Raw genomic sequence first — 24148 nt, 5'->3', positions numbered from 1 at the left:
GTGAGTTTGATGGTGGGATGGAACTTGTTGATGTTATCGTGTAGTCTCTTCAGTGATTCTTCGCCGTGGGTCCATAGGAAGAAAATGTCGTCGATGTATCTGGTCTATAGTGTTGGTTGGAGGTCCTGTGCAGTGAAGAAGTCGTGCTTGAACTTGTGCATGAAAATGTTGGCGTATTGGGGTGCGAATTTGGTCCCCATGGCTGTTCCGTGTGTTTGGGTAAAGAACTGGTTATCGAAGGTGAAGACATTGTGATCCAGGATGAAGCGGATGAGTTTTAGGATGGTGTCTGGAGATTGGCTGTTGTTGGTGTTGAGTACTGAGGCTGTGGCAGCGATGCCGTCATCGTGGGGGATACTGGTGTCGAGTGCCGAGACGTCCATCGTGGTGAGAAGTGTTCCTGGTTCAACTGGTCCGTGGGTGCTGAGTTTTTGTAGGAAGTCTGTAGTGTCACTACAAAAACGCAGCACCCACGGACCAGTTGAACCAGGAACACTTCTCACCATGATGGACGTCTCGGCACTCTACACCAGTATCCCCCACGATGACGGCATCGCTGCAACAGCCTCAGTACTGAATACCAACAACAGTCAATCTCCAGACGCCATCCTAAAACTCATCCACTTCATCCTGGATCACAATGTCTTCACCTTCGATAACCAGTTCTTTACCCAAACACACGGAACAGCCATGGGGACCAAATTCGCACCCCAATACGCCAACATTTTCATGCACAAGTTCGAGCACGACTTCTTCACTGCACAGGATCTCCAACCAACACTATACACCAGATACATCGACGACATTTTCTTCCTATGGACCCACGGCGAAGAATCACTGAAGAGACTACACGATAACATCAATAAGTTCCATCCCACCATCAAACGCAGCATGGACTACTCCTCAGAATCGGTTTCTTTCTTGGACACAAAAATCTCCATCAAAGACGGGCACCTCAGCACCTCACTCTACCGCAAGCCCACAGACAACCTCACGATGCTCCACTTTTCCAGCTTCCACCCCAACCACGTCAAAGAGGCCATCCCCTATGGACAGGCCCTACGAATACACAGGATCTGCTCAGACGAGGAGGAACGCGATGGACACCTACAGACGCTGAAAGACGCCCTCGTAAGAACGGGATATGACGCTCGACTTGTCGATCGACAGTTCCAACGGGCCACAGCGAAGAATCGCATAGACCTCCTCAGAAGACAAACACGGGACGCAACCAACAGAGTACCTTTCGTCGTCCAGTACTTCCCCGGAGCGGAGAAACTACGCCATGTTCTCCACAGCCTTCAACATGTCATCGATGACGACGAAAACACCTCGCTAAGGCCATCCCCACGCCTCCACTACTCGCCTTCAAACAGCCACCCAACCTCAAACAGACCATCATTCGCAGCAAATTACCCAGTTTTCAGGAGAACAGCATCCACGACGCCACGCAACCCTGCCACGGCAACCTCTGCAAGACATGCCAGATCATCGACACGGACACCACCATCACACGAGAGGACACCACCCACCAGGTACATGGTTCATACTCCTGTGACTCGGCCAACGTTGTCTACCTCATACGTTGCAGGAAAGGGTGCCCCGGAGCATGGTACATTGACGAGACCATGCAGACACTGCGACAACGGATGAACGGACACCGCGCAACAATCGCCAGACAGGAGGGTTCCCTCCCAGTCGGGGAACACTTTAGCAGTCAAGGACATTCAGCCACCGATCTTCGGGTAAGCGTTCTCCAAGGCGGCCTTCGAGACACACGACAACGCAAAATCGTCGAGCAGAAATTGATAGCCAAGTTCCGCACCCATGAGGACGGCCTCAACCGGGATCTTTGGTTCATGTTACGCTACACGTAACCCCACCAGCAAGGGGAAAAAAAAGTTATCTGTTTTTAATAGTCTCACTCTCTCTCTGCCTTTTGGGTCTCTTTTTCTCTGTCTGTGTAATTTGACACAATGTGTATTCAGCATACTGGGACCTACTGTTTTCTGTGGCTAACCTGTCTGAATACCAACGACATCTTTTGATTGGTGTGATGGTGTCCCAGCCTAATATAAGATATGCGATTTGAGAACCTCTTATTCATTCACTCACCTGACGAAGGGGATAATCTCCGAAAGCTTGTGATTTTAAAATAAAATTGTTGGACTATAACCTGGTGTTGTAAGATTCCTTACAGGATAAAAGTGGTAGAGTTACTGGAGGGGCTACCAGGGAAACGCAAATGGAAGCCTGTCTCGGTAGAGTGAGAAAAAAGGGTGCAGGTGGGGAGTGTTGTTAGCCAAAGTGAGATGTGGGGGTATCATGTTGCAACGGTTGAAAGGGTTAGGGCAAATTGGGTCCAGCAGAGAATGGGCAGAGTTCTCAAGGAAGAGTGCATAGTTGGATCTTTAGATAGGATGGTGGCCCACATTCTTTATAAGGGGTCCTGATACTGCATGCTCCCTCTTCAATAGAAGTTCTGGAGACTTGTCAAGCCTCATTTATTATAATTAACAATCACTCAAATTGGTTCAAAAATCTAATCTATTTTGAATTATGCCTTTCCGAAAAAATAAATAGTTCCATATGCTTTAATATGTTTGCAATCTGTTCACTCTTACCAATCAGACTCTTCTTTCCTGACACAGCTAAAGGCTGACATCAAACAACTGGAGCAGCTAATGTAAACAGCAAATGGACAGGAAAGAAATCTGGAACAAGATTGCAGATAATCACATTTTAAAAAAACTAGAGGAGGAAGCCACATAAAATTATGTTTATAATAATTTAAAGAAAATTGTGAAGAATTTAATATTTTATTTTAAAATTGTGCTTTTATTGCAATTGTTTTTGATTAAACACATTGACATACTTCATATTCATAATACACAGTGTACATGGTATAGTATAGAAGGTAGATTGTGGTAGTGAGTAAACTTTACTGAGTGCTTTGGGTTGTGCACAGTCCTGGAGGATTGATTCCAGGTAGCGATGGTGGTGCTAATGTGACTATAAAATCCTTTTAATTGAGCTTCTGTTTCTCGTTTGGTTTACAGTATTCACCAGTTCTACATCCTATTATTCTTATATGTTCAATTATTAGTCTTCCCTTTCTCTATGTAAATGTACTCCCCTGAAAGTCTATGTATTATATAATAAATTAGAGCTTTACTGACATTTGCAGTTTTAGTTCAGTAGTATCAAGGCTTCCCTCTCAACAACTAGACCTCTTCCATAAATTATAACTTATGGTACTATCTCTTTAGTCCTTTCCTCTTTTTTTGTGCTCAATTGTTTCCTGGTGTTGGTTTCAATCCCCCATACAAACACACATTTGTACCTCAGACTACTGACTTCCTATTGGTAAATTACACAGGGATATCTTAAGCTACAGCTATGCTGCTGTTATGGCCATCTTGCAATGTTTATGTGGCTCTTAATGGAATCCATTGTCCAGTCAGAAAGGTCACATTTCTTTAAGGTTCTACAGGCTTGAATTTACATGCCAATCTTTGCCCCAACAGCATTGACCTACTGCTATCTAGAAGGTGGTGTCATTCCTTGCTAAGCTAGTATAAATGAGCCATGTAGTTACTGTAAAAGATGACAGTACCACCTGTCAGGTATCTGGGCACAGCAATGTTTGGTGCATTTTCAGTGAATGTAGCTCCTTAAGAAATGTCAAATTACAATTAATAATTCAGTTTTCTTCCCACTGGTGCCCACTACACTTTGTAAATGTATCATTTCTTCCTGTTTGCAGTTAATGCTGGATACTTCAGAACAGTTTGAGCTGCCCACACTAAGCACGTGTGGCAAGTCTTTTGCCCATCCTGTCTCCATCAGGAATAGTATGAAACATGAGTGGAGACATAAAAGAGGTAAATAAATATAGAATAATGCATATGTGGGAGTGATTACAAGGCTGAAAGCTTAAGGAAACAGAATCACCAAATGCTTGTGCTCATCAAGATGAAGGAGGTTAGTGCTGGGAGGTCAATTCCCTCAATAATGTACAACCAAAGCCTCAAAGGAGCATCCCCTACTGTGCCAGTGTGACAGTTCCATTTCCCACATCAGTCATTCTTGTGGCTTCTCTGAGTAACACTGGCAATTAATGCCAAATAGAGCTGAATTATGGGCAGTTAGTGCTATGGACCTGTGCCCACTAGGATTGAGACTGCCACAGACTCATTTAGCTAAGAATCTCTTGCAGGCCACAGAGAGAGGAGATTATCATCCCTTCAACCTGGGGTAGATTACAACCCAAACCTTAGAGATGAAAGGACAATTAAAAAAATACATTTTAAAAACCCAAGAAGAAAATTAATAGCAAACCCTGTAAAGCTAAACATGATTTTGATAGGTGTAGGCACCCAAACTTTATGGTAAATGAAGTTTATGTGTCTATAAACAAACACCATAAATCCATCACTGACAAGGCCTTCCTCTGAACTCCCATTTTCATCAATTACACACATAATACATTGTGCTGTGTTATTTCTGAGAAAATAATAAAGCAGCATGAGTTCTACTTAATTTTTTAAAAGTTTAAATTTTCTCATTTTAAAGTTATTTTTCTTTCTTTAGGTACCCCCTCAACCTCCCATCAATCACAGGAGGATAGATAGACTTTTGTCAGTGCTGCTTTTAAGTCATTCTTGGCCTGGGATTGCCTCTTTACAGATTTTACTCTTGCCTGCTAGGAAATGTGCCTCCACTCTCTGTCCCTTTCTGACAACTAAGATCAGCGACATGCTAATTTGGAACCTGCAAGGACTTGACCCTCATCACTATTTTAGAGTACTGTGGGACATTAATACACCAATTCTCTACATCACCAGTCCTGCATAGAAGTGTTTTAGTAATTCACTTCAAACCATTTATTCTCATAATCTGAGGCTGACTCACTCTTAATCATGAATTGCTAATTCATCTCAGATCATCACTCATTCTTGGAATATGTCATCCATTATAAACATGAAGCCAGAAGTGCTCCCAATTAACTTGCCTCAAACCAAGCAATTGCACAATCAACCCCTAACAGTAGAAAGTCATTTGTATGAAGATGAAAAACAAAAAATCAATTCTCCTTCAGTGGTGTACAGAGCAAAGGCTCCATCGATGTAGTTCTCTACCAAACAGACCAGAAGGTATCAGGTCCCCTCTGCATTAACCTATCTCAGTCAAAGCAGTTCCTGGGCTAGTAAGCAGAACAAATGAGTGAGTTCAGCTGTGATGCCTTCCATTGTTTAATAGCCCATTAACATTCACAATCTAGGTTCACACATGAAGAATGGACTCCAGGAGGCTGTCAGTACCTATGGACTCGTACCCCAGCAATATCAGTGCCTTCAGGAAAGGAGGGTAAAAACTGGGGAACAATCCGTGTTCTTTGTGGAATTCTGTAATAACAACAACTTGCACTCATATAGTGCTCTTAATTTGGAAAAATGTCCCAAGGCACTTCAAAGAGGTGGAATCAAAAAAGTGCCAAGCCAAATTTGGAGGCATTGCCCGTGTAGGTCAGCTAGGACAGGAATGATGGGTGAGTGATAATGTCCATAAAGAACAAAATGATGATTTTCATGTTTTGAGAATTTTGAAGAGTACAAGAAGCGTAAATACATGCCAACTGATGATGATAACTCTACTTCTGTGAATGTGTTATCTCACCATTAATTGATATAGTATCTCCAATTTTATTGGAAACTAATCCTGAAACCATATTTTTGTCCTATTTCTTCATAGTGCAGACTAGTATTGCCTAATTAGCAGACACCATTGCCTATTTCCAAAATGGATGTTTTATATTTACTGAGAGCTGCTATCGATTGCTGTGAAAAGCCTGCGAGCCTAACAGCAGTTCATGATACCACAGTGCTTGCAACTGGCAGATATCATAAGAAATTCTAGAAGTATTAAGTTTAAAAGATAAATCCTTCAGCAGAATTTGAATCAGTCATTAACATATGCCGAATGGCCTCCTTCAGTACTGTAACCATCCTATGATTCTGTCTACAACATTCTTTTGCTTAATCTACAGTTAAAAACAGAGGCCCTGAAATTCTACAGGGGTTCAACTGGTCTCCCATCATAACTGGTGGAAGATTGGCAGAACCCTTAGGGAAACAGCATACATAACTGAAAACAATTGTTTTTCACTGTTTCCTGACTGGTAGAACCCTGCAGAATTTCAGGACCTCTGTCTATTTTAGCCAGTTGTAAACAATTTTACAACACCAAGTTATAGTCCAACAATTTTAGCCAGGTTCAGCAAGCAGTGTGGTCTAATCATCTGGTGTTAAAGGAAAACTACAGACATCTTTGTCAAAGTATATATTATCTGATTGTTTGACACTCTCTAATCCATGTTGCATTCTTTATGATATGGATCCTGAAGCAAAAAATTGAAAGAAAATAAATTAGAAGTAATAAAAACTATTACAGCTACAGCCACTGCCCAGAATTCCATACATGTTGGAATGGAACTCCTCCATAGTCTCAAAGCATGTTGTGATATCTCCTAGGTAGGAATCTCCTTTTGAGGTTATTAGTTTAGTGCTGAGTTCAGGCGGTCGCCTAAGCTGCTTAAACTGAGGACCACAGGAAATTGGTGTTGGCAGCACAGTTGACGGAAATGGGGCGGTGTCTTTCCCCACATTTTTCGGGGTGCCCCGATTCCGCCAGGCGGGAGGATTCAAAATTCACCCCCTTGTCTTCAGATAATGTCACCATGGAGCAGCATGTAGATGAGGAAGGGGATGGGACCAAAGGTAGTTCCTTGGGGAACTCCAGATGTAACGGTGTGGGGGTGGAAAGAGAAGCTATTGCTGGAGATGCTCTGGCTCTGATTGAATAGGTAAAAACATTGGAACAAGAGTAGGCCATTCTGTCCCTTGAACCTGTTCCGCCATTCTATTAGATCATGGCTGATCTGGACCTCAACTCCATTTACCCACCTTTGCTCCATACCACGTGATATCCACATCTAACAAAAATCCAACAAAAAAGTGTGGAGCCAAGCAAGTGAGTTCCACTGAGCTGGACAACGGATGAGAGGCATTGGCGAACGAGGGTATAATCGACCGTGTTAAGAGATGCAGAGAGAAAATGCATAACAGTCATAGAGGATGTCATTTGTGACTTTGACTCGGGCCATTTCAGTGCTATGGCAGGGGCAGAAACCTGATTGTAGAGATTCAAACATGGAGTTGCAGCAAAGTTGGGCACAGATTTGGGAGGTGACAACATGTTCAGGGACTTTGGAAAGGAAAGGGAGGTTGGCAATGGGTCGGTGATTTGCAAGGACAGAGTAGTCAAGAGTATCTTTTTGAAGAAGTGGGTGATGATGATGGTTTTGAAAGGGAGTGAGACACTACCTGAGGTGAGGGAACAATAAGCAATGTCACTGGCTGGGAGATCAGGAAGGGAAGTTAGGTGGTCAACAGTTTAGTAAGAAAGGGGTCAAGGGAACAGCAGAAGGGCCTCATGGACAGGATGAGCTCAGAGTTGGCATGGGGGAGCCGGGTGAGGAGTTTAATTTGGTGGGGAAGGGGGGAAGCAGCAGAGTTGTATGGTTAGTGTACACATTTTTTTTAAAAACTACACAAGTAGAGTAGGGGGTGCTCGTCTGAGATTGGGGTGAAGCAGTTTACTGGGGCAGAGTTGAGGAGTTTTTCTTGATATCTGGCTGTGCTACAAGTCATTGACTTGGGAGTGCAACATGCTGACCCTGAGTGCCTGTGTTTCATTCCCCAGCACTGATGTCCCTCCTTCTGATAAGTACAACAAAAAAGTTACTGTTATGCTCCTAAAAGTGAATTGAAGCCTTGGCAGTTAGTCCCTCGATTAAACAACCCCTTTTTTGTTACAGATACATTTTCTCTGCTTTATTGCTCGTATGGTCAAAATATCTTTTGTTGGCCTATTTAGCTCACTCGAGTTGTCAGAGTATCTTTTTCTATTGCAAATTATGGGCTAAATTATGTAATTAAGTTCCAATACTTCCTATCTAAAGGCCATTCTCCATGCTATCTCCTGGATTATGGATAAAATAATCCAATGCGTGATTGATTCCTTTCTTGTAGAACAACCACTGATTACAGTTAAAGTTAGACACTACTGTTCATTTCAAACTGATAAAAGGGATCAATTGTATATGTGAATTTGTCCAAATTGTAACTGGTTGCCATTAATAGGTTGTGAACATGGGATAAATAGCCCATCAGAAGCAAGTTATATAAATACTGATCTGATTTAAGCACAGAGATCCAAGGAAGAGCAAAATACTTACCTTTCATTCATTATACAGAATTACAATGGCTTAAATCACTTTCCATATATTGAACTGAAATTCAAAGGACTAGACCTTTAATATATTAAATTCAAATGGGCCAAACCACTTCCCATTCATTCCAATTACACAGAATTCCAATGAATGAAACCACTTGCATTGGAAAGAAGTTTAATTGACTAAATTCATTTCAGAATTCCAATTAACTAAGTCATGACTTTGTTAACTTCAGATCTTAGCTACACCCACCGTTTTCTTCCAAGTAGAGGATGCTTCTGATTGAGGAGGGTCTGTTAATGCCCAGTGGGAGGGGAGGTGGTTTGACCTTTCATCAGAGCACAGCACTGGTCTATTTACATTTATTTTTTTCTTTCTTCGTTTTCCTATTTTCTCACACTTTTGTTTGTTTGGATCTCTCCTATGATTTTTCACCTCCCACTACTTGCACATGTTTATTATATCTGTGTAATAGCTCACTGATGACAGTTTGCATCATCCAATGGGCCCTGCAATTCTGTGTGGGTTCTGCCAATCTCTCGCCGTAACTTTGGTGAGCGACCGGTGGAATCCCCGGGGAAACGGGTAAATGGCCGTTTTCAGCTGTTTACACAGTTTCCATAGGGACTCTGCCAGTCTCCCACTGGATTTATAATGGGAGACCAGTAGGACCTGAGCAGAATTTTGGGGCAACAGTTTTAACTTAAGCAGTTTAAAATTCATTTGACCCACTATCTATCTTCCTGCGATTGGGGAGAAATAGTGAAACGGAACAGTGGAAGTCTACATTAATTATTCTTCACCGTGACAAATATGAAATGTTTTTGTCCCCGATAAATTATTAGGGACCGTTGAAACCAGTTTAATAAATTTCCAGATTTTTTTGTTTGGGTGTCGAATCATTAAAAACTGATTTCCTCTTGAAATAGCTGGAAAAAAACACAAAATTTTCCCATTTTTGTCTTACCAATAGTTAGGTACAGAGATGTGCGTGCATTGCTAAAGAAAGAAGAGCTTGAATTTACATAGCATCTTTCATGACCTCAGGACGTTCCAAAGCACTTTACAGCCAATTAAGTCATTTTTGAAGTGTAGTCCCTGCTGTGATGTAGGAAACACGGCAGCCATTTTGCACACATCAAGGTCCACTAAACAGCAATGAGATAAATGACCAGATGATGGGCAGAATTTTAACTTTCAAACATGGGTGGGTTGGGGGCGGGTGGGAAGGTAAAAATTTCAAAATTCTCAAACCCGACCCCAACCCGCTTCCAACTTCCAGTTTTAATGGAGGCGTGTTTGGGTGCGTGCGAGTAACCTGATCGCCGCACACAGGTCCATCATTATCATATGGTAATAAGGCTCATTTGAAAAGATTTCAATAGGGATTTAAAATTAACGCCTCCAGCACGGCTTTCCCGGGGCTCGGGAAACTCCCCCGTGAAACGGAGGAATGAGCTGCACTTCATGGGGATGTTTCAACTTGTCATTTCCTGAAATGAATAAAGGCTGAGTGCTTACAGCTGGTTTCTCAGTTCCCTCTGGCAAACGTTTTGCTGAGAGCTCTTGTGGTGAGGCACGTATTGCAGAAGTTTGAAGGCTTTCAAATGGACAAAATCAGGATTGGGGGTGGGGGGTGGCAATTGGAATTTGGACGAGGAAGACAATTACCATCCACGGCAGCAAGGTTGCGCTGCGGTGGGAACTTCAGGTGCACAAGAGAGAGGGGAATAGAATGGACAATGACAGAGAAGAGAACAGAGTGGAGAATGATAGAGAGGAGAACAGAGTGGAGAACAGCAGAGAGGAGAGCAACAGAGGGGCCGAGGTCGCAGGAGGCACTAACAGGGCGTACGGATAGAGGGTCTGCTTCCTTGACCTACCTGAAGAGCAGTGCCTCCATAAACAGATGGACATGGCAGCTGGTCGCAAACATCTGCAGCATCCAGAAGAAGAGCTGTTCCTTGCTGGACCTGGTGGCCACGCATTGCCAGTCACTGTCAAAGTCATCACTGCTCTCAATTTCTTTGGCTCCAGCTCCTCCCAGGGCGCCACCGGAGACATCGCCGGAGGCTGCACATAAATTAATAAGGCAGGTCACAGATGCATTGTTTTCCAGGGTTTCCACTTATGTGAACTTCCCCCCGCGACTACAATAACCAGAATGAGCAGGCAGTCGGATTCGCATCTGTGGCTGGATTCCCACAGGTACAGGATGCCATTGATTGCACAGACGTGGCAATCCAAGGACCACCAGAGCAGTCAGGAGTATTTATCAACCGCAGTGGATTTCACTCCATCAATGTACAGCTGGTGTGCAACCACAAGAAGAGGTTCATGCAGGTCTGCGCCAGGTTTCCTGGGTGCTGCCTTGATGCTTTCATACTGCGACAGTCCAACATCCCAGACCACTTTGCACCAGGAAACAGACTTAAGGGCTGACTCGTTGGAGACAAGGGATACTCCCTTCAAACTTAGCTGGTGCATGGCTGTACGTCCTGTGACGGTGCATCCTCAGAAGTTATGAGCTACTCTGAGGAATCGTAGTCAGGCATGTCCACAGACTGCTGCTCTACGCGTGAACCCCCTGGAAGACTTAAGAAACGGATATGAATTAGTCCTGGCAAAGTAACAATCTTGCCAATCAGCATACTCAGGCTTCTCATAGTTCTGTAATTTATGAAATAAAGTCAACATGTGTGTCAGAAATATTTTAATTCTGTCACCAGGCATCTACGAGTTCCCAGTCTCTCAATCTCCTATTATCAGGGACGCAGATGTGCCACTTATCTTCATGGCCTCCTCCTCTGCATCTGTCAGCTGCACAATTTGTGGCGGGCGACCTCCAGTCCTCTCCCTTGCATTCTGCGCTTTCTTCTCCTACAAAGGGCGAAAGAACAGACCTATGAATGACTGGCCGCCTCCGTGGAGCTTCAGGCACAGCTCTCAAATGAGTCTATGCAGGCTATGTCCACAGCCATGCAGGAGATGTCTGCCGCCTTAAACAAGATGACAGGCCTTACAGTGCCTTCCAGATGTGCACCAATGTGATGCATCTGTCTCAGTGCATTGGGTGAGGGTGACTATGAGATGCATCACATTGCATAAGGATTTGGGGTGACTGGCAACGGTGGATGGATAAATGGGGACGTGAGGAAGTGTATAAAAAGTGAACCATGGGAGCTCTTGAAACTTAAGTGCGAGTGAGGAATGATGTGATGGAATACGCTTGGCAAGACAGAGTGAGAGAGGATTATTGTACATCACAGGATATATGTGAATCACTTTTCCTGACCTGGTTAGGTCATTAAACTGCTTCCTGTACTGCATCCAAGAACAGAATACAATGTTCCTGATGCTCACCTCCTCAGCAACCTCCAACCATACCTTCTTGGTGAGAGCAGCAGGTTTCCTCCTCCCGTTGCTGAGGAAAATTATGTCCCTCTTGCACCTGACTGCACCCAGCAGTAACTCAAGGGAAGCATTGTTAAATCTTGGGCTGCCCTTGCTCATCTTGACTCTATGTTCAATAGCTCTCATCATCTCCTTCCAAAACCTCCTGGCTCCTCCAAATGCCATTTTTGCATTGACTCTTTTAATAGGGGCGTTTAGATTGCGCCATGCGGGTGCGCATCATGCCCGCTGTGGCAGCTTGGAGACGTGAAATCCAGAAGTAAAATTAAAATTTGGCAGCCACATTGAAATCACACATTCCGACCTGCTAACTTTACTTCCGGGTTTCACACACGCAATTCCCCCTGCGCACCGCTCGCAACTGCCACTGCATTAATATCCAGGCCAATCTGTTTTAGTGGTGTTGGTTGAAGGATAAATATTAGCCAGGACATCGAAAGAACTCCGCTACTCTTCTTTGAAAAGTGTCATAGGATCTTTTATGTTCAGTTTAACATTTCATCTGAAAAACAGGTTCACTGACATTGAAGTATCAGCCTGGATCATGTGCTGGTGTGGGGCTTAAACCCACAACTTTCTGACTCTGGGGTGATAGTGTTACCACTGAGCCATAGCTGAGACATTGCATCCATAATGTCAAAACACATACACTACAATGATCACTGTTCATAGTGCAGAATTAAACTTAAGCATCAACTATTTAGTATTTCAGTCAGACTATAAAATTATTTCTGGTTCACAATACTGTGGGGGCGATGTGCTAGTTTAAACATTAATTTTAGCATTAAACATTTTGCACTCCACTGTACATTCACAAATAGTTTCTTACTGCTCAGATAGCTTGACAGTAATTTGTAATCATGAAAACTTACATTACTTTAGGAACTACCATTGAGACCATAAAAGTGATGTCCGTGAACTGTGTAAATTATTATGGGTTATCATTTAGTCTTGTTAGTCTCTTGCATGTTTCCTTGAGGCTTAGTGAAATTCAAAATAAAAATTGATTTTTGTTGATTTTTCTCTGAATTTACCTTGCTTTTTTGGACTCTGATTTTTCTCCAATTTTCTCCCAGTTTTTAATGCTGAATAAAAAATGAAAAACACCCAAAAATATCCAGGTTTTTAAAATTAACAATAAAAACTTACTTTAAAGGTCCTTATAGATTATTTATTGGATTCTTTCTTGCAGGCTATAGCACACACAGGGTTAAAATTGGTTAGTGCTTTATCTGTTTCTGGAGGCTGCAGAGAGTATGATATGCTGCCACGTGATCTGATCTGCATGGATCGTCGCTGCCACTGTCCTTGGATGGCGTACACATCTCATTGATCAATTCTAAACCCTTTAAATGGTCTATGTGTCCAGCCTTCCATTGAGTTACAAGCATCCTGTGAGGCTGTTTACTGTACATTTGTTTGGCAGCTGTATTTATGTGGGAAAACGTTGTTTTGAATCCAGTGAATGACTACTTATACGTAGTTATGAGAAATATAGCTTTAATGCTTTTTGTTCTGAGATATCGTCAAAGGAATTTGATGCTGCATCTTGGCCGGTATTGCCTAAAGATAACGTCAGCCTGGAGCCATCAAGGGTACGAGTTAGTTAGAGGACTCCTTGGTAGCAGATATCCACATAAGAAGTAAAAGACCTTCATTTCACAGGTTAGTTTTATGTTGAGAGTTAGCACTGTGGAAGTGCATTTGTTGTTTAATTCCAAGGAGAATAGTCTGTAAATTTTTTGTTTTGCACTCAATACTGTTCATCTACCTGTTTCAATGTTCAGTAAATTTGCCTCGTGGTTTAAAGTCGGTGCCTTGGTCTACTGGACCCTATGTTTCTCTGCCTACTGAAGATGAGATCACGTGGTAGCATGTGATATTCCAGTAAGCCAGGTGCTAAAATGCTAATCAGGGTTGAGGAACAATTTCAGGCCGGCTTCAGGCCCTTTGCAACACTGAGTCTGGGCCCAAAAACGGGGTTCATAAGGGACATGAAGTCCACTTATGGGTGCAAGCACTGATGCTGAATCCAAGGAAAATATCTAGTGTAAAAACCCAATAATGTAAACTTAACACGCTCATACAGTAGTAACTGTGCCAAATATGCATCAGTAAAAATTGATCATTGACTCTCCTATATTCCAAAATGGCCTTAATTCTAGTACTTGCACCAAAGGTAATTTTGAAATAAGATGTTATTCTTGTTGCAAGTTATAATCTTATTTTCTTCTCTTAAATTTTCCCAAAGCAGTTAAGAGAATGGCTGGAAACCTGCTCCCAGCTGTCCACCAATGCTGTTTTCTAAAGAGCCACTGGAAGGTATGACAGAGTGGCCTGGGCTAGTGGGATTTACTTTTTTCCTACAACTTTTCCTCCCTTCTTTGAAAGAAGTATCTAGCTACCCATGATAGCATGGTTAAAACTCACAGGCATGGAGGACGGATGATGCAAACCTGGGACCCATGACTCTGCGATGCAGTGCACTTCTTCAGTCATTTTGATTTCTGTCCAATGTTCTGTTTTTAGTCTGATGTTAGACCTAAAATGACTTCAGCAGTGAAATGGTTAACAAGGGTACATTTCTGGCATGCCCATAATGTGTAAACGTTTTTTCAGACCTGACACATTCCAGTGAGTTTAAACTGAGGGTTGCAGCACCAGATGGATTCTGGTATAAATAGATCGTTTCTTCTACTCCTTGTTGTTTAGATTAGTTGCACTGAGTGCAGTCCCTGAAACATGCTTTATTTATACAGTAGATGTATCAGGAAAGCCCGTTATCCTGAAGTGCCCCTGATGCACAAAATCTGCTCACTCTGGTACAGCCATAATAATCTCTTCTACTCTTGTTTACACTACAGTTGTAAAACTGGATTCTTTCTTGTGTCCCATTTATACTCTCACTTGAGAACTTAAGCATTTCCAATTTCCAGTGCAATCTGATTTCTAACCAGCAATAAAACTGTCACAGATTTCGCAAAACAGATTCTGTCAGACCTAATATCATTGGTGGTCCGTTGAATCCACTTTGAGTAGAACGGGAATGAAATCAGAATCATCCCAGGTTCATTCTGCACCAGGAAGCATTGTAAAGTTATTCTGCAATGAAAATAGTGTGAATGAAATAAGTTCCCTTTGAATCTGGTACAAAATAATGATCTTCCTCATCAACATTTTCTTTCCTTTCTATCTCCATTCCCACCATTTGACCTTAGCACACATTGAAGTCAAATTGTGTGCCCCCAAACCAGACTGGACCACACTCTTGTCCTATACTACTTCCTTCTCGAATACATTAGCTTTTTATCTTTAACGATGTTGCCAGCCTAAGTAGTTTAGCCACATTGAAAATTGAAGTCAATGGGAGTCAGGGGGAAAACTCTTCAGTGGCTGAAGCCATACCTAGCACAAAGGAAGATGATAGTGGTTGTTGGAGGCCAATCATCTCAGCCCCAGGACATTGCTGCAGGAGTTCCTCAGGGCAGTGTCCTAGGCCCAACCATCTTCAGCTGCTTCATCAATGACCTTCCCTCCATCATAAGGTCAGAAATGGGGATGTTCGCTGATGATTGCACTGTGTTCAGTTCCATTTGCAACCCCTCAAATAATGAAGCAGTCCGAGCCCGCATGCAGCAAGACTTGGACAACATCCAGGCTTGGGCTGATAAGTGGCAAGTAACATTCACGCCAGACAAGTGCCAGGCAATGGCCATCTCCAACAGGAGAGAGTCTAACCACCTCCCCTTGACATTCAACGGCATTACCATCGCTGAATTCCCCACCATCAACATCCTGGAGGTCACCATTGACCAGAAACTTAACTGGACCAGCCATATAAATACTGTGGCTACAAGAACAGGTCAGAGGCTGGGTATTCTGTGGCAAGTGACTCACCTCCTGACTCCCCAAAGCCTTTCTACCATTTACAAGGCACAAGTCAGGAATGCGATGGAATACTCTCCACTTGCCTGGATGAGTGCAGCTCCAACAACACTCAAGAAGCTCGACACCATCCAGGACAAAGCAGCCCGCTTGATTGGCACCCCATCCACCACTCTAAACATTCACTCCCTTCACCACTGGCGCACAGTGGCTGCAGTGTGTACCATCCACAGGATGCACTGCAGCAACTCGCCAAGGCTTCTCCGACAGCACCTCCCAAACCCGCGACCTCTACCACCTAAAAGGACAAGAGCAGCAGGCACATGGGAACAACACCACCTGCACGTTCCCCTCCAAATCACACACCATCCCGACTTGGAAATATATCGCCGTTCCTTCATCGTCAAAATCCTGGAACTCCCTTCCTAGCAGCACTGTGGGAGAACCTTCACCATACGGACTGCAGCAGTTCAAGAAGGCGGCTCACCACCACCTTCTCAAGGGCAATTAGGGATGGGCAATAAATGCTGGCCTCACCAGCAACACCCACATCCCATGAACGAATAATAAAAAAAAAATTGGCAAAATCAGTGCTACACATATTTGGCCTAGTAAGGCCACAATGGCAGACTCAATTGTACATGACTGCTCACCCCGGTGCATCCCAGTCAAATGCAGCTTGACCATGTTGCCAGAATGAGGAGTATGAATATAGCTAAGATTTATGGTGCATGCTTTCTAGCAAGTAGTGACTGGTAGCCATAAGGAAAATTAAGACAGGCAGCCATAAGTAACTGGCAATAAGTAACACAGAAGGAAGTACATCAAATAAACTACAGAGGCAAAGAGATTGGCAAAGCAAAACAGTTTGGATGGTCATGAAAATGCAGGGAGATCTGTCTAACTAAATATCCTCTAATTTTGATCAAAATATAAATGTACCACAGGACTCAAAATTCAGTGAAGTTGTACGTGACTCAGTAGTGATTCTGCAATATATTGCTTAATGTTACATCACTCAATGACTACAATGATATATAAAATGGATACCATAATTGAAGTTGTTGAATGTAGTATTTATTTACATGAATAATGAATGACAAGGTCACAACTTAGTTATGCAGGTCAGCTTCACCCATGGAATAAACATGACATGCAATAAAGTCATCTGTAGCATTCTATTTATATATCTGTGCGGTATAGTTAAATATTTAAAAGAAACTTACATGCTATGAGTGGAGTCTGTATTTATTGAACGGCACGGAACCTAGAATGCTCAGGGGCAGTCATCAAGTGTCACTGAAGACCATGTTGTATGTGTGTGAGCTAGTTATTAGGACTTCATCTTAATGGGAAAGCTTGTTTGCTTCTATTTTATTTCAGTAGTGTTTATACAAGTTTCTTGTGGGTTATATGTGTTTTTGTGTGTCAACCGTATTAGTGCCAACAACTTGTTTTTTTGAGCTGTTGGTATCCTAGAATGTTATGGGGTAATCACAGCGAAGGAGTTGTTATGGTTACAGCTAGTGCGCGCTGATGATGAAAGCAAGCAGACTTGCAGAAAATTAGTTTTGGTTAGTTTGTTACCTCATATATGTGGAACAAATTTCTCATTCCACATGTGTGAGGCAACGAAAAATTTGGTCGTGCAGCGCCCATTTTTCAGGTGCTAACCAGTCTACTGAGCTCCCGGTATGGTGGGCAGGAAACGCACGCATATTTCCGACTGGAAGTGCGCCCTCTGCCATTTGGTGATGGTGGAATGGTGCGCTGGTGGCGGGAGCACATGGCGGGAACATTTAAAGGCCAGAATAATTTATTCAAATTAGGGTCCTGCGCGAATGCAGGACCTGTTGTCGATTTTCAAATGTCCCAGCGCTTCACTCGTCAAGTGCACAACTCGCACAGCACCACATGAGGTTAATCGGCAGGAAGGCCCCCTCACCAGTGCTCTTTAAAAGGATAATGCAGTACTTACAGGTTTGTTGCTGGTTTCTCATTTCAGGCTGCTGCTTGACTTCTGGGTGTTTTTTGGTGTGTTTTATCACTCTGGAAAGTTCACTTTGTCTACACAAAGATTTTGCTGGTCTTGCACTATTGTTGTTGTTTGCCTCAGAAATAGTCTGATTGCATTCAATGGGTGGTCTCATAGGGATGCCTTTGGGGCTGGCGGACGAGGGGGAGTAGCAAGGAAGACACCACAGAGTAGGAGCAGCTGCCAGAAGAGGAAGGAGGAGGAGGGCACTGCACAGGAGACCATACCCACAGTGCAATTTCAGGGAGCACCTCTCCTACATGACCTTTAATCAGGAGCAATTTATGAGGCGCCTTCACTTCACCAAGGAGACTGTCACTGAACTATGTCACCTGCTGCAGCCACAACTCGGGCATCGAACCAGGGCATGGACAGCACTGCCTGTGGGTGTCAAGGTCACCGTGGCCCTCAACTGTTATGCCGTGGGTTCCTTTCAAGCTGCAACAGGTGACATCAGTAATATCACCCAGTTTGCAGTACACTGATGTAACAAGGAGGTCATTGAGGCTCTTTACGCCAGAAGGAACACCTACATCTCCTTCCCAATGGACAGAGCAAAGCAGGCTGAGAGAGCGCTAAGTTTTGCCCACATAGCAGGCTTCCCCAGTGTGTAAGGTACCATTGACTGCACACACATTTCCTTGCATGCTCCCCATCACCAGCCTGGAATCTTTATCAATTGAAAGGGATTCCAGTCCCTCAACATACAGCTGGTTTATGACCACAGGCAGCACATCATGCAGGTCTGTGCTCTCTATCCTGGCAGCAGTCATGACTCTTTCATCCTATGCCAGTCCTCTGAGCTGCCTTTATTCCAACCAGGCCGTCAAGTTACAGGCTGGCTTTTGGGCGACAAGAGCTAGCCCCTCCAGACATGGCTCATGACTCCTATCAGGAACCCTCCCGTCAGGCATAGCTGCGGAACAGGCCTACAACGAGAGCCATGCTGCCACAAGGAACATCATTGAGCAAACAATTGGCATGCTCGAGCAACACTCCTGGAGGAGCTTTGCAGTACACCCCTGAGCGGGTAGGAGATGGCCTTGGAGGATTACCTCAAGCAGCACTGGGCCTGGAGGGCCCGACTGAAGACTGTAGCATCTTGGCATCAGCTGCAGCAGTTTGGGCCGGCTGGCTGTGTGGCTGAGAGCAGAGAAAATGAAGTGGGTCTTGAAAGCATCTGCAGGGAGAAGTCAGAAGAGACAAAGATGGTTAGGTATGAAGAAACCTTACACAACGTTTCCTCCAGCGTTGCTAATCTTCACCTCTAACCCTGCCCACGATGGCTAGCACACTCTCTTCAAGCGGGGAGAGGGTACGTAGACATTCTATTCCTCCTTTGGTGTCAATCTGTTGCCTGGTGTTGGATGCAACATTCTCCTGCAAGAAAGAAGGGAGTGCATTTGTGAGAGTCTTGTGAGGTGTTTGGAAAATGTGGCTATCATGGTAGAATAGCTGATAGTCTGTGAGATAAGTTGTGGGTAAATGAGGGTTGTAACAGTGTTGAGTGTGAGTATGAGGGGAAGGAGATGCAGTGAAGTGTGATACGGTGATTGTAGGAGAGTGAAGGGAAGTGGGCGAGGGGAGTGGTGTGAGTGCAATTAATGAGGTTGAAAGTGGTGCAGCTGTGAGCAGAGAGTAAGAGAGCAGCATTCTTACCTTCACAACTCTAGTTAGATCATTAAATTTCTTGCGGCATTGCAACCATGTCCAGGATGCAAAGCTCCTGGCATCCTGGCATTGACTTGCTCGGAGGAGGACGAGGATATCCCTCCTCCTCTCCACTGCCTGCACAAGGGTCTCTAGGGCAGCATCGGTGAACCTCAGAGCCCACTCACCACCTGCTCAAGCCACTTCTTTAGCACAAGCTTCTTTGGTGTCCGCAGCCAGAATGCACCTCCCCATTAAGAGGTGCTGGCTGCCTTTAAGTGGCGTCATAGACGCTGGATATCCAGGCGCCCACCCCCACCCCAATAGGCGTGCAGCCAATGAATAGCGTGGGTAGCGCTAGCTGCACACCTGCGTGATTATAATTAGCAGGTAACAGGAATATTATGTGCTGTCTGAGTCAATACTAACAGGTGCGTGCAGTGTGTGCCCCATCCCCTGCCGAAAATGGGCGCAATCGGATTTCTAGACCATAATCTTTGACTGAATGATGCAGCGAAATAATATCTAAATTGATCACCATTTTCAGTTGTGGGGGAACCAAACTGGATTATTGTGATGTTTCATGAGAATGCTAGTTTTTAATTTATCGTTTACAACTAATTCCCCCCCACCACCCCACCTACTCTCTCCTAGAGTTAGTGACTCTTAATGGTCTACAATCCCACATGCAGTATCTATCCTCCAGTACTTTTCTCAAGTAGCTATTCTCCATCTGTGAACCTAGTAAGCGAGTGTCAGTTGGCTATTCTATCATGGGGACCATCAGAGCCCTATCTTTACCCAGCACTCTCTGTCTCTCTCTCTCCCTCTTTCACTCACACACATCAGCAGAGGGTCACAGGATTGCAATCAGAAGTAGATACTCTGGCCAAATTTTTCATTTCCTAGCTCAGGAATGCAGGACAAAGGAACCCGCTTGATTGGCACCAGATCCATCACCTTAAACATTCACTCCCTCCACCACCGGTGCACCGTGGCTGCAGTGCGTACCATCTACAAGATGCACTCCGGCAACTCGCATAGGCTTCTTCGACAGCACCTCACAAATACACAACCTCTATCACCTAGAAGGACAAGGGCGCAGGGGAACACCACCACCTGCACATTCCCCTCCAAGTCACATACCATTCTGACTTGGAAATATATCGCCGTTCCTTCATCGTCACTGGGTCAAAATTCTGGAGCTCCCTACCTAACAGCACTGTGGGAAAACCTTCACCACACAGGCTGCAGCGGTTCAAGAAGGCGGCTCACCACCACCTTCTCAAGGGCAATTAGGGATGGGCAATAAATGCTGGCCTTGCCAGTGACACCCACAACCCATGACTGAATTAAAAAAAATTCCACTTTGCATTTGTGTATTTTCACAACCCTGTTGCACTTTTTAATACAAAGCATAATGTTAGAGTAGGCATTCTGAAATTAGGGGGGCAATTTTAACTAAAGCCGTCGGGAAACTGATGCAATTAGGTGCAACGCTAGTTTCACACCCTGCCCGATTATACTCTCCATTGAAGAACAATATTTAGTGGGTTGTAAAACAGGCGTTCCACCCGATCCCGTGGGTTTCCTGGCTGGCGAGTTAGGTTAAAATTGCCCCCTAGGAGTCTATTCAGATTTCCATCTCCAATATTCAGGAGTTGTCCGTTGTTAGACTCAAGAATACAAGAAAGTATTAGATGAGAAAAGAAAAATATTTGGCCCATTAAATCCAGTCTTTTCAATAGACATTTGCACTCTTATGGATTTGCATCTTATTTATTATTATTCATGAGGGTCTGCTTCCCTTAACCAGTCTCCACAGGAGCATAGCCTCTAGTTATCTCACTGCCCTGATCTCCTTAAACTGTAATGTTCTTAACAGTAAGCTAACAATTTAATTTTACAATTATGTACCAGAAAGTACTATGTGCACAAAATATACCATAACTGAATCACATTTGTAAATCCACGTAAACTTTCTTCCACCCAAGATAAAACTTCTGTGAGATTTCTCCCTGCCCTGCCTCCCTCCAAACCAAAATGCCCAGCTTAACTTACAAACTATATTATTTGAGTCAAACTGCAAAAAAAAATTGGTGCAAAAACAAAAATCTGCCTCTTGATGAATTGAGCATAGTAAAGATTGAGTAATAATTTACATACATGTCTATTACAGTCTCAACCTTTGAACATCAATTTCTTGATATAGAATCATAGAAATTTACAGCACAGAAGGAAGCCATTTGGCCCATCGTGTCTGTGCTGATCGAAAAAGTCCTATCATGCCTAATCCCACTTGGTATAATGTACATCCATGTAAATTATTAGTAATCATTCTTCCCACTTTGGAGGCATTCTTTTCATCAATTTCAGGCACCAGAATTGTAGATTACTATTTTGTAACCACTCCTAGATAGCCATCATTTCCTTTTGAATTCATTTTTAAATAACAGGAATAACTACAGTTAATCCAGATATATGGTATGCAATTGTGATGAGTTTTTGGAAACACTCCCTGGGAAAGGTAGACTGTAGCCTCTTTAGAGTATGAAAATTGGCGTCAATGCCCCTTTAAGTACTGTGAGCTTGCAGAGAAAGTTTATTTATGAAACAGAACATTGGAGACAAATTGGTGGAGAGCAGCATGAACGTGCAGGAGTCAGCGGTTAGGCCTGACTGCTCTATGTGGGTGGGCTGCTGGTTCACCCACCCTGATTTCTCTGTGCATAGTGAATGACCCTGACTTATAATCTCTATGTCCTTAATGCTCTCCTATTTACATGTGTAGTCCCCCCACCCCCTTTGCTTTTCATTTGTATGGCTTTTGGCTTCACTGACCACCAGGACAACACAAAAACACACTTTGTTCATTCTCTTCCGTTTCTCTGGGAGGATTCCAGCAGCAGAGTCTCATCAAAACAAATGTTAACAGAGAAGGAAAATTAAAGGGGAATTGTAATCACTTAAATTACCCACAATCCTAATGGTTATTAAACAGAAAGATTTTGAAGCTCAATGTTTCTCCCTTATCTTTTCTCATGTGTCTTAACCTTTAAGTTGCTGGTTGAAGACAGATTGGGAAGAGACATTTGTGTGGAACTCCCCTCTACTGTGACACCAAGGCCTTGATTTTCCTCTGTGGTTGGGTTTGCATTAGGGTGGGACTTCTGCCTGCCATTGTGACCCACGCTCTGACCCCCGACGTATTTTCCAGGGTCAGGATTATTCTAAAATTCAGGGTTAGCTCCCAGTATTATTTGTGCTCTCTATTGGGAGCTCACCTCGAGGGAAGGGAGGGGGTGGAGGTGGGGGGCACGGGGGCAGTTGCAAATCTGGTGCCCTTGCAACTTTTAAATGGCTGTGGGAGCTAAAAAGGGGCAGGCCGCTGTTTGTGAAGTTGGAAGGAAGCCTTATGGTGCTGCAAAGAAGTGTGTCTCTTGGTACTGCAGCACAACACACAGCCTTAATGTTTTCTGCCTTCTCTGTAGTTGTTTTATTGGCTCAAATAAGGGAAAGGAGTGAGCAGATCTTTGAGACAGAGGGAAGGAAGTCAACAAGAGTCTAACCACCTCCCCTTGACATTCAACGGCATTACCATCGCCGAATCCCCCACCATCAACATCCTGGGGGTTACCATTGACCAGAAACTTAACTGGGCCAGCCATATAAATACTGTGGCTACAAGAGCAGGTCAGAGGCTGGGTATTCTGTGGCGAGTGACTCACCTCCTGACTCCCCAAAGCCTTTCCACCATCTACAAGGCACAAGTCAGGAGTGTGATGGAATACTCTCCACTTGCCTGGATGAGTGCAGCTCCAACAGCACTCAAGAAGCTCAACACCATTCAGGACAAAGCAGCCCGCTTGATTGGCACCCCATCTACCACTCTAAACATTCACTCCCTTCACCACCGGCGCACAGTGGCTGCAGTGTGTACGATCCACAGGAGGCACTACAGCAACTCGCCAAGGCTTCTTCGACAGCACCTCCCAAACCCGCGACCTCAACCACCTAGAAGGACAAGGGCAGCAGGCACATGAGAACAACATCACCTGCACGTTTCCCTCCAAGTCACACACCATCCCGACTTGGAAATATCGTTCCTTCATCGTCGCTGGGTCAAAATCCTGGAACTCCCTTCCTAACAGCACTGTGGGAGAACCTTCACCACACAGACTGCAGCGGTTCAAGAAGGCGGCTCACCACCACCTTCTCAAGGGCAATTAGGGATGGGCAATAAATGCTGGCCTAGCCAGCGATGCCCACATCCCATGAATGAATAAAAAAAAACAACTGGAATAGTACAGGCACATTGGATGGAGGTGGTCTTGACAGTCAAGGAGTGAAATTGGTCTTCGATGGTAGTGCAAAACAAGCGGTAGCGAATCGGCAGCCTGTTTTACACCTGCTTGATCTTCTTTTCCATTGAAGACACTGTCTGTTTGTGCTCGATCACCACCCAGGTGTGCATCAGAGTTCTGAACGGGCAAGCAGACAAAGAGGCCAGTTCCTTCTGAAAGACTAAATATTAACATTAGCCGTAAAATGTAACTGAAAATTAAGGAGCAGCCCCTTCAGCTAGTGAAAAAAATATAGTGGCATCATCCTGACTGCAGAATGGGCAGGGACCAACCGAAAAATGGACGGTATAACTGAGGAAAATTTAACTTCTTAACCGAAGGGCTGTGAGCAATACTACTAGTCCAAAAATGGAGGATAATTCCTGGAATATCCAGGACTTCACTTCTGTGAATGTCCCATTTGTTCAGCAGATGGGGAAGGAGGTAGGGTCATTCTAAGCAATCGAGACTCTTCTACGGTGTGAACAAATTGTCCTTTTTTTAAATTAAAAAAATAAAAAGGTA

The 24148-nt window shown here is 44.0% G+C and overlaps 1 protein-coding gene across 1 annotated transcript in view; it reads right to left on the bottom strand.

Annotated features, from left to right (window-relative positions):
* The window catches only part of ptch2 (patched 2), a 145669-nt gene that overhangs the window by 116895 nt on the left and 4626 nt on the right, over positions 1–24148 (bottom strand). The window contains exons 3-4 of the mRNA XM_067989586.1: positions 12745–12795; positions 10180–10369 (exon numbers count right to left, since the gene is read on the bottom strand). Coding sequence (XP_067845687.1) covers positions 10180–10369; positions 12745–12795 — 241 coding nt within the window. The remainder of the gene's footprint in view (positions 1–10179; positions 10370–12744; positions 12796–24148) is intronic.

This window comes from Heptranchias perlo, chromosome 9, assembly GCF_035084215.1.
Source record: "Heptranchias perlo isolate sHepPer1 chromosome 9, sHepPer1.hap1, whole genome shotgun sequence".
Taxonomy (NCBI): domain Eukaryota; kingdom Metazoa; phylum Chordata; class Chondrichthyes; order Hexanchiformes; family Hexanchidae; genus Heptranchias; species Heptranchias perlo.
This window is presented reverse-complemented; position numbering and strand designations above follow the sequence as displayed.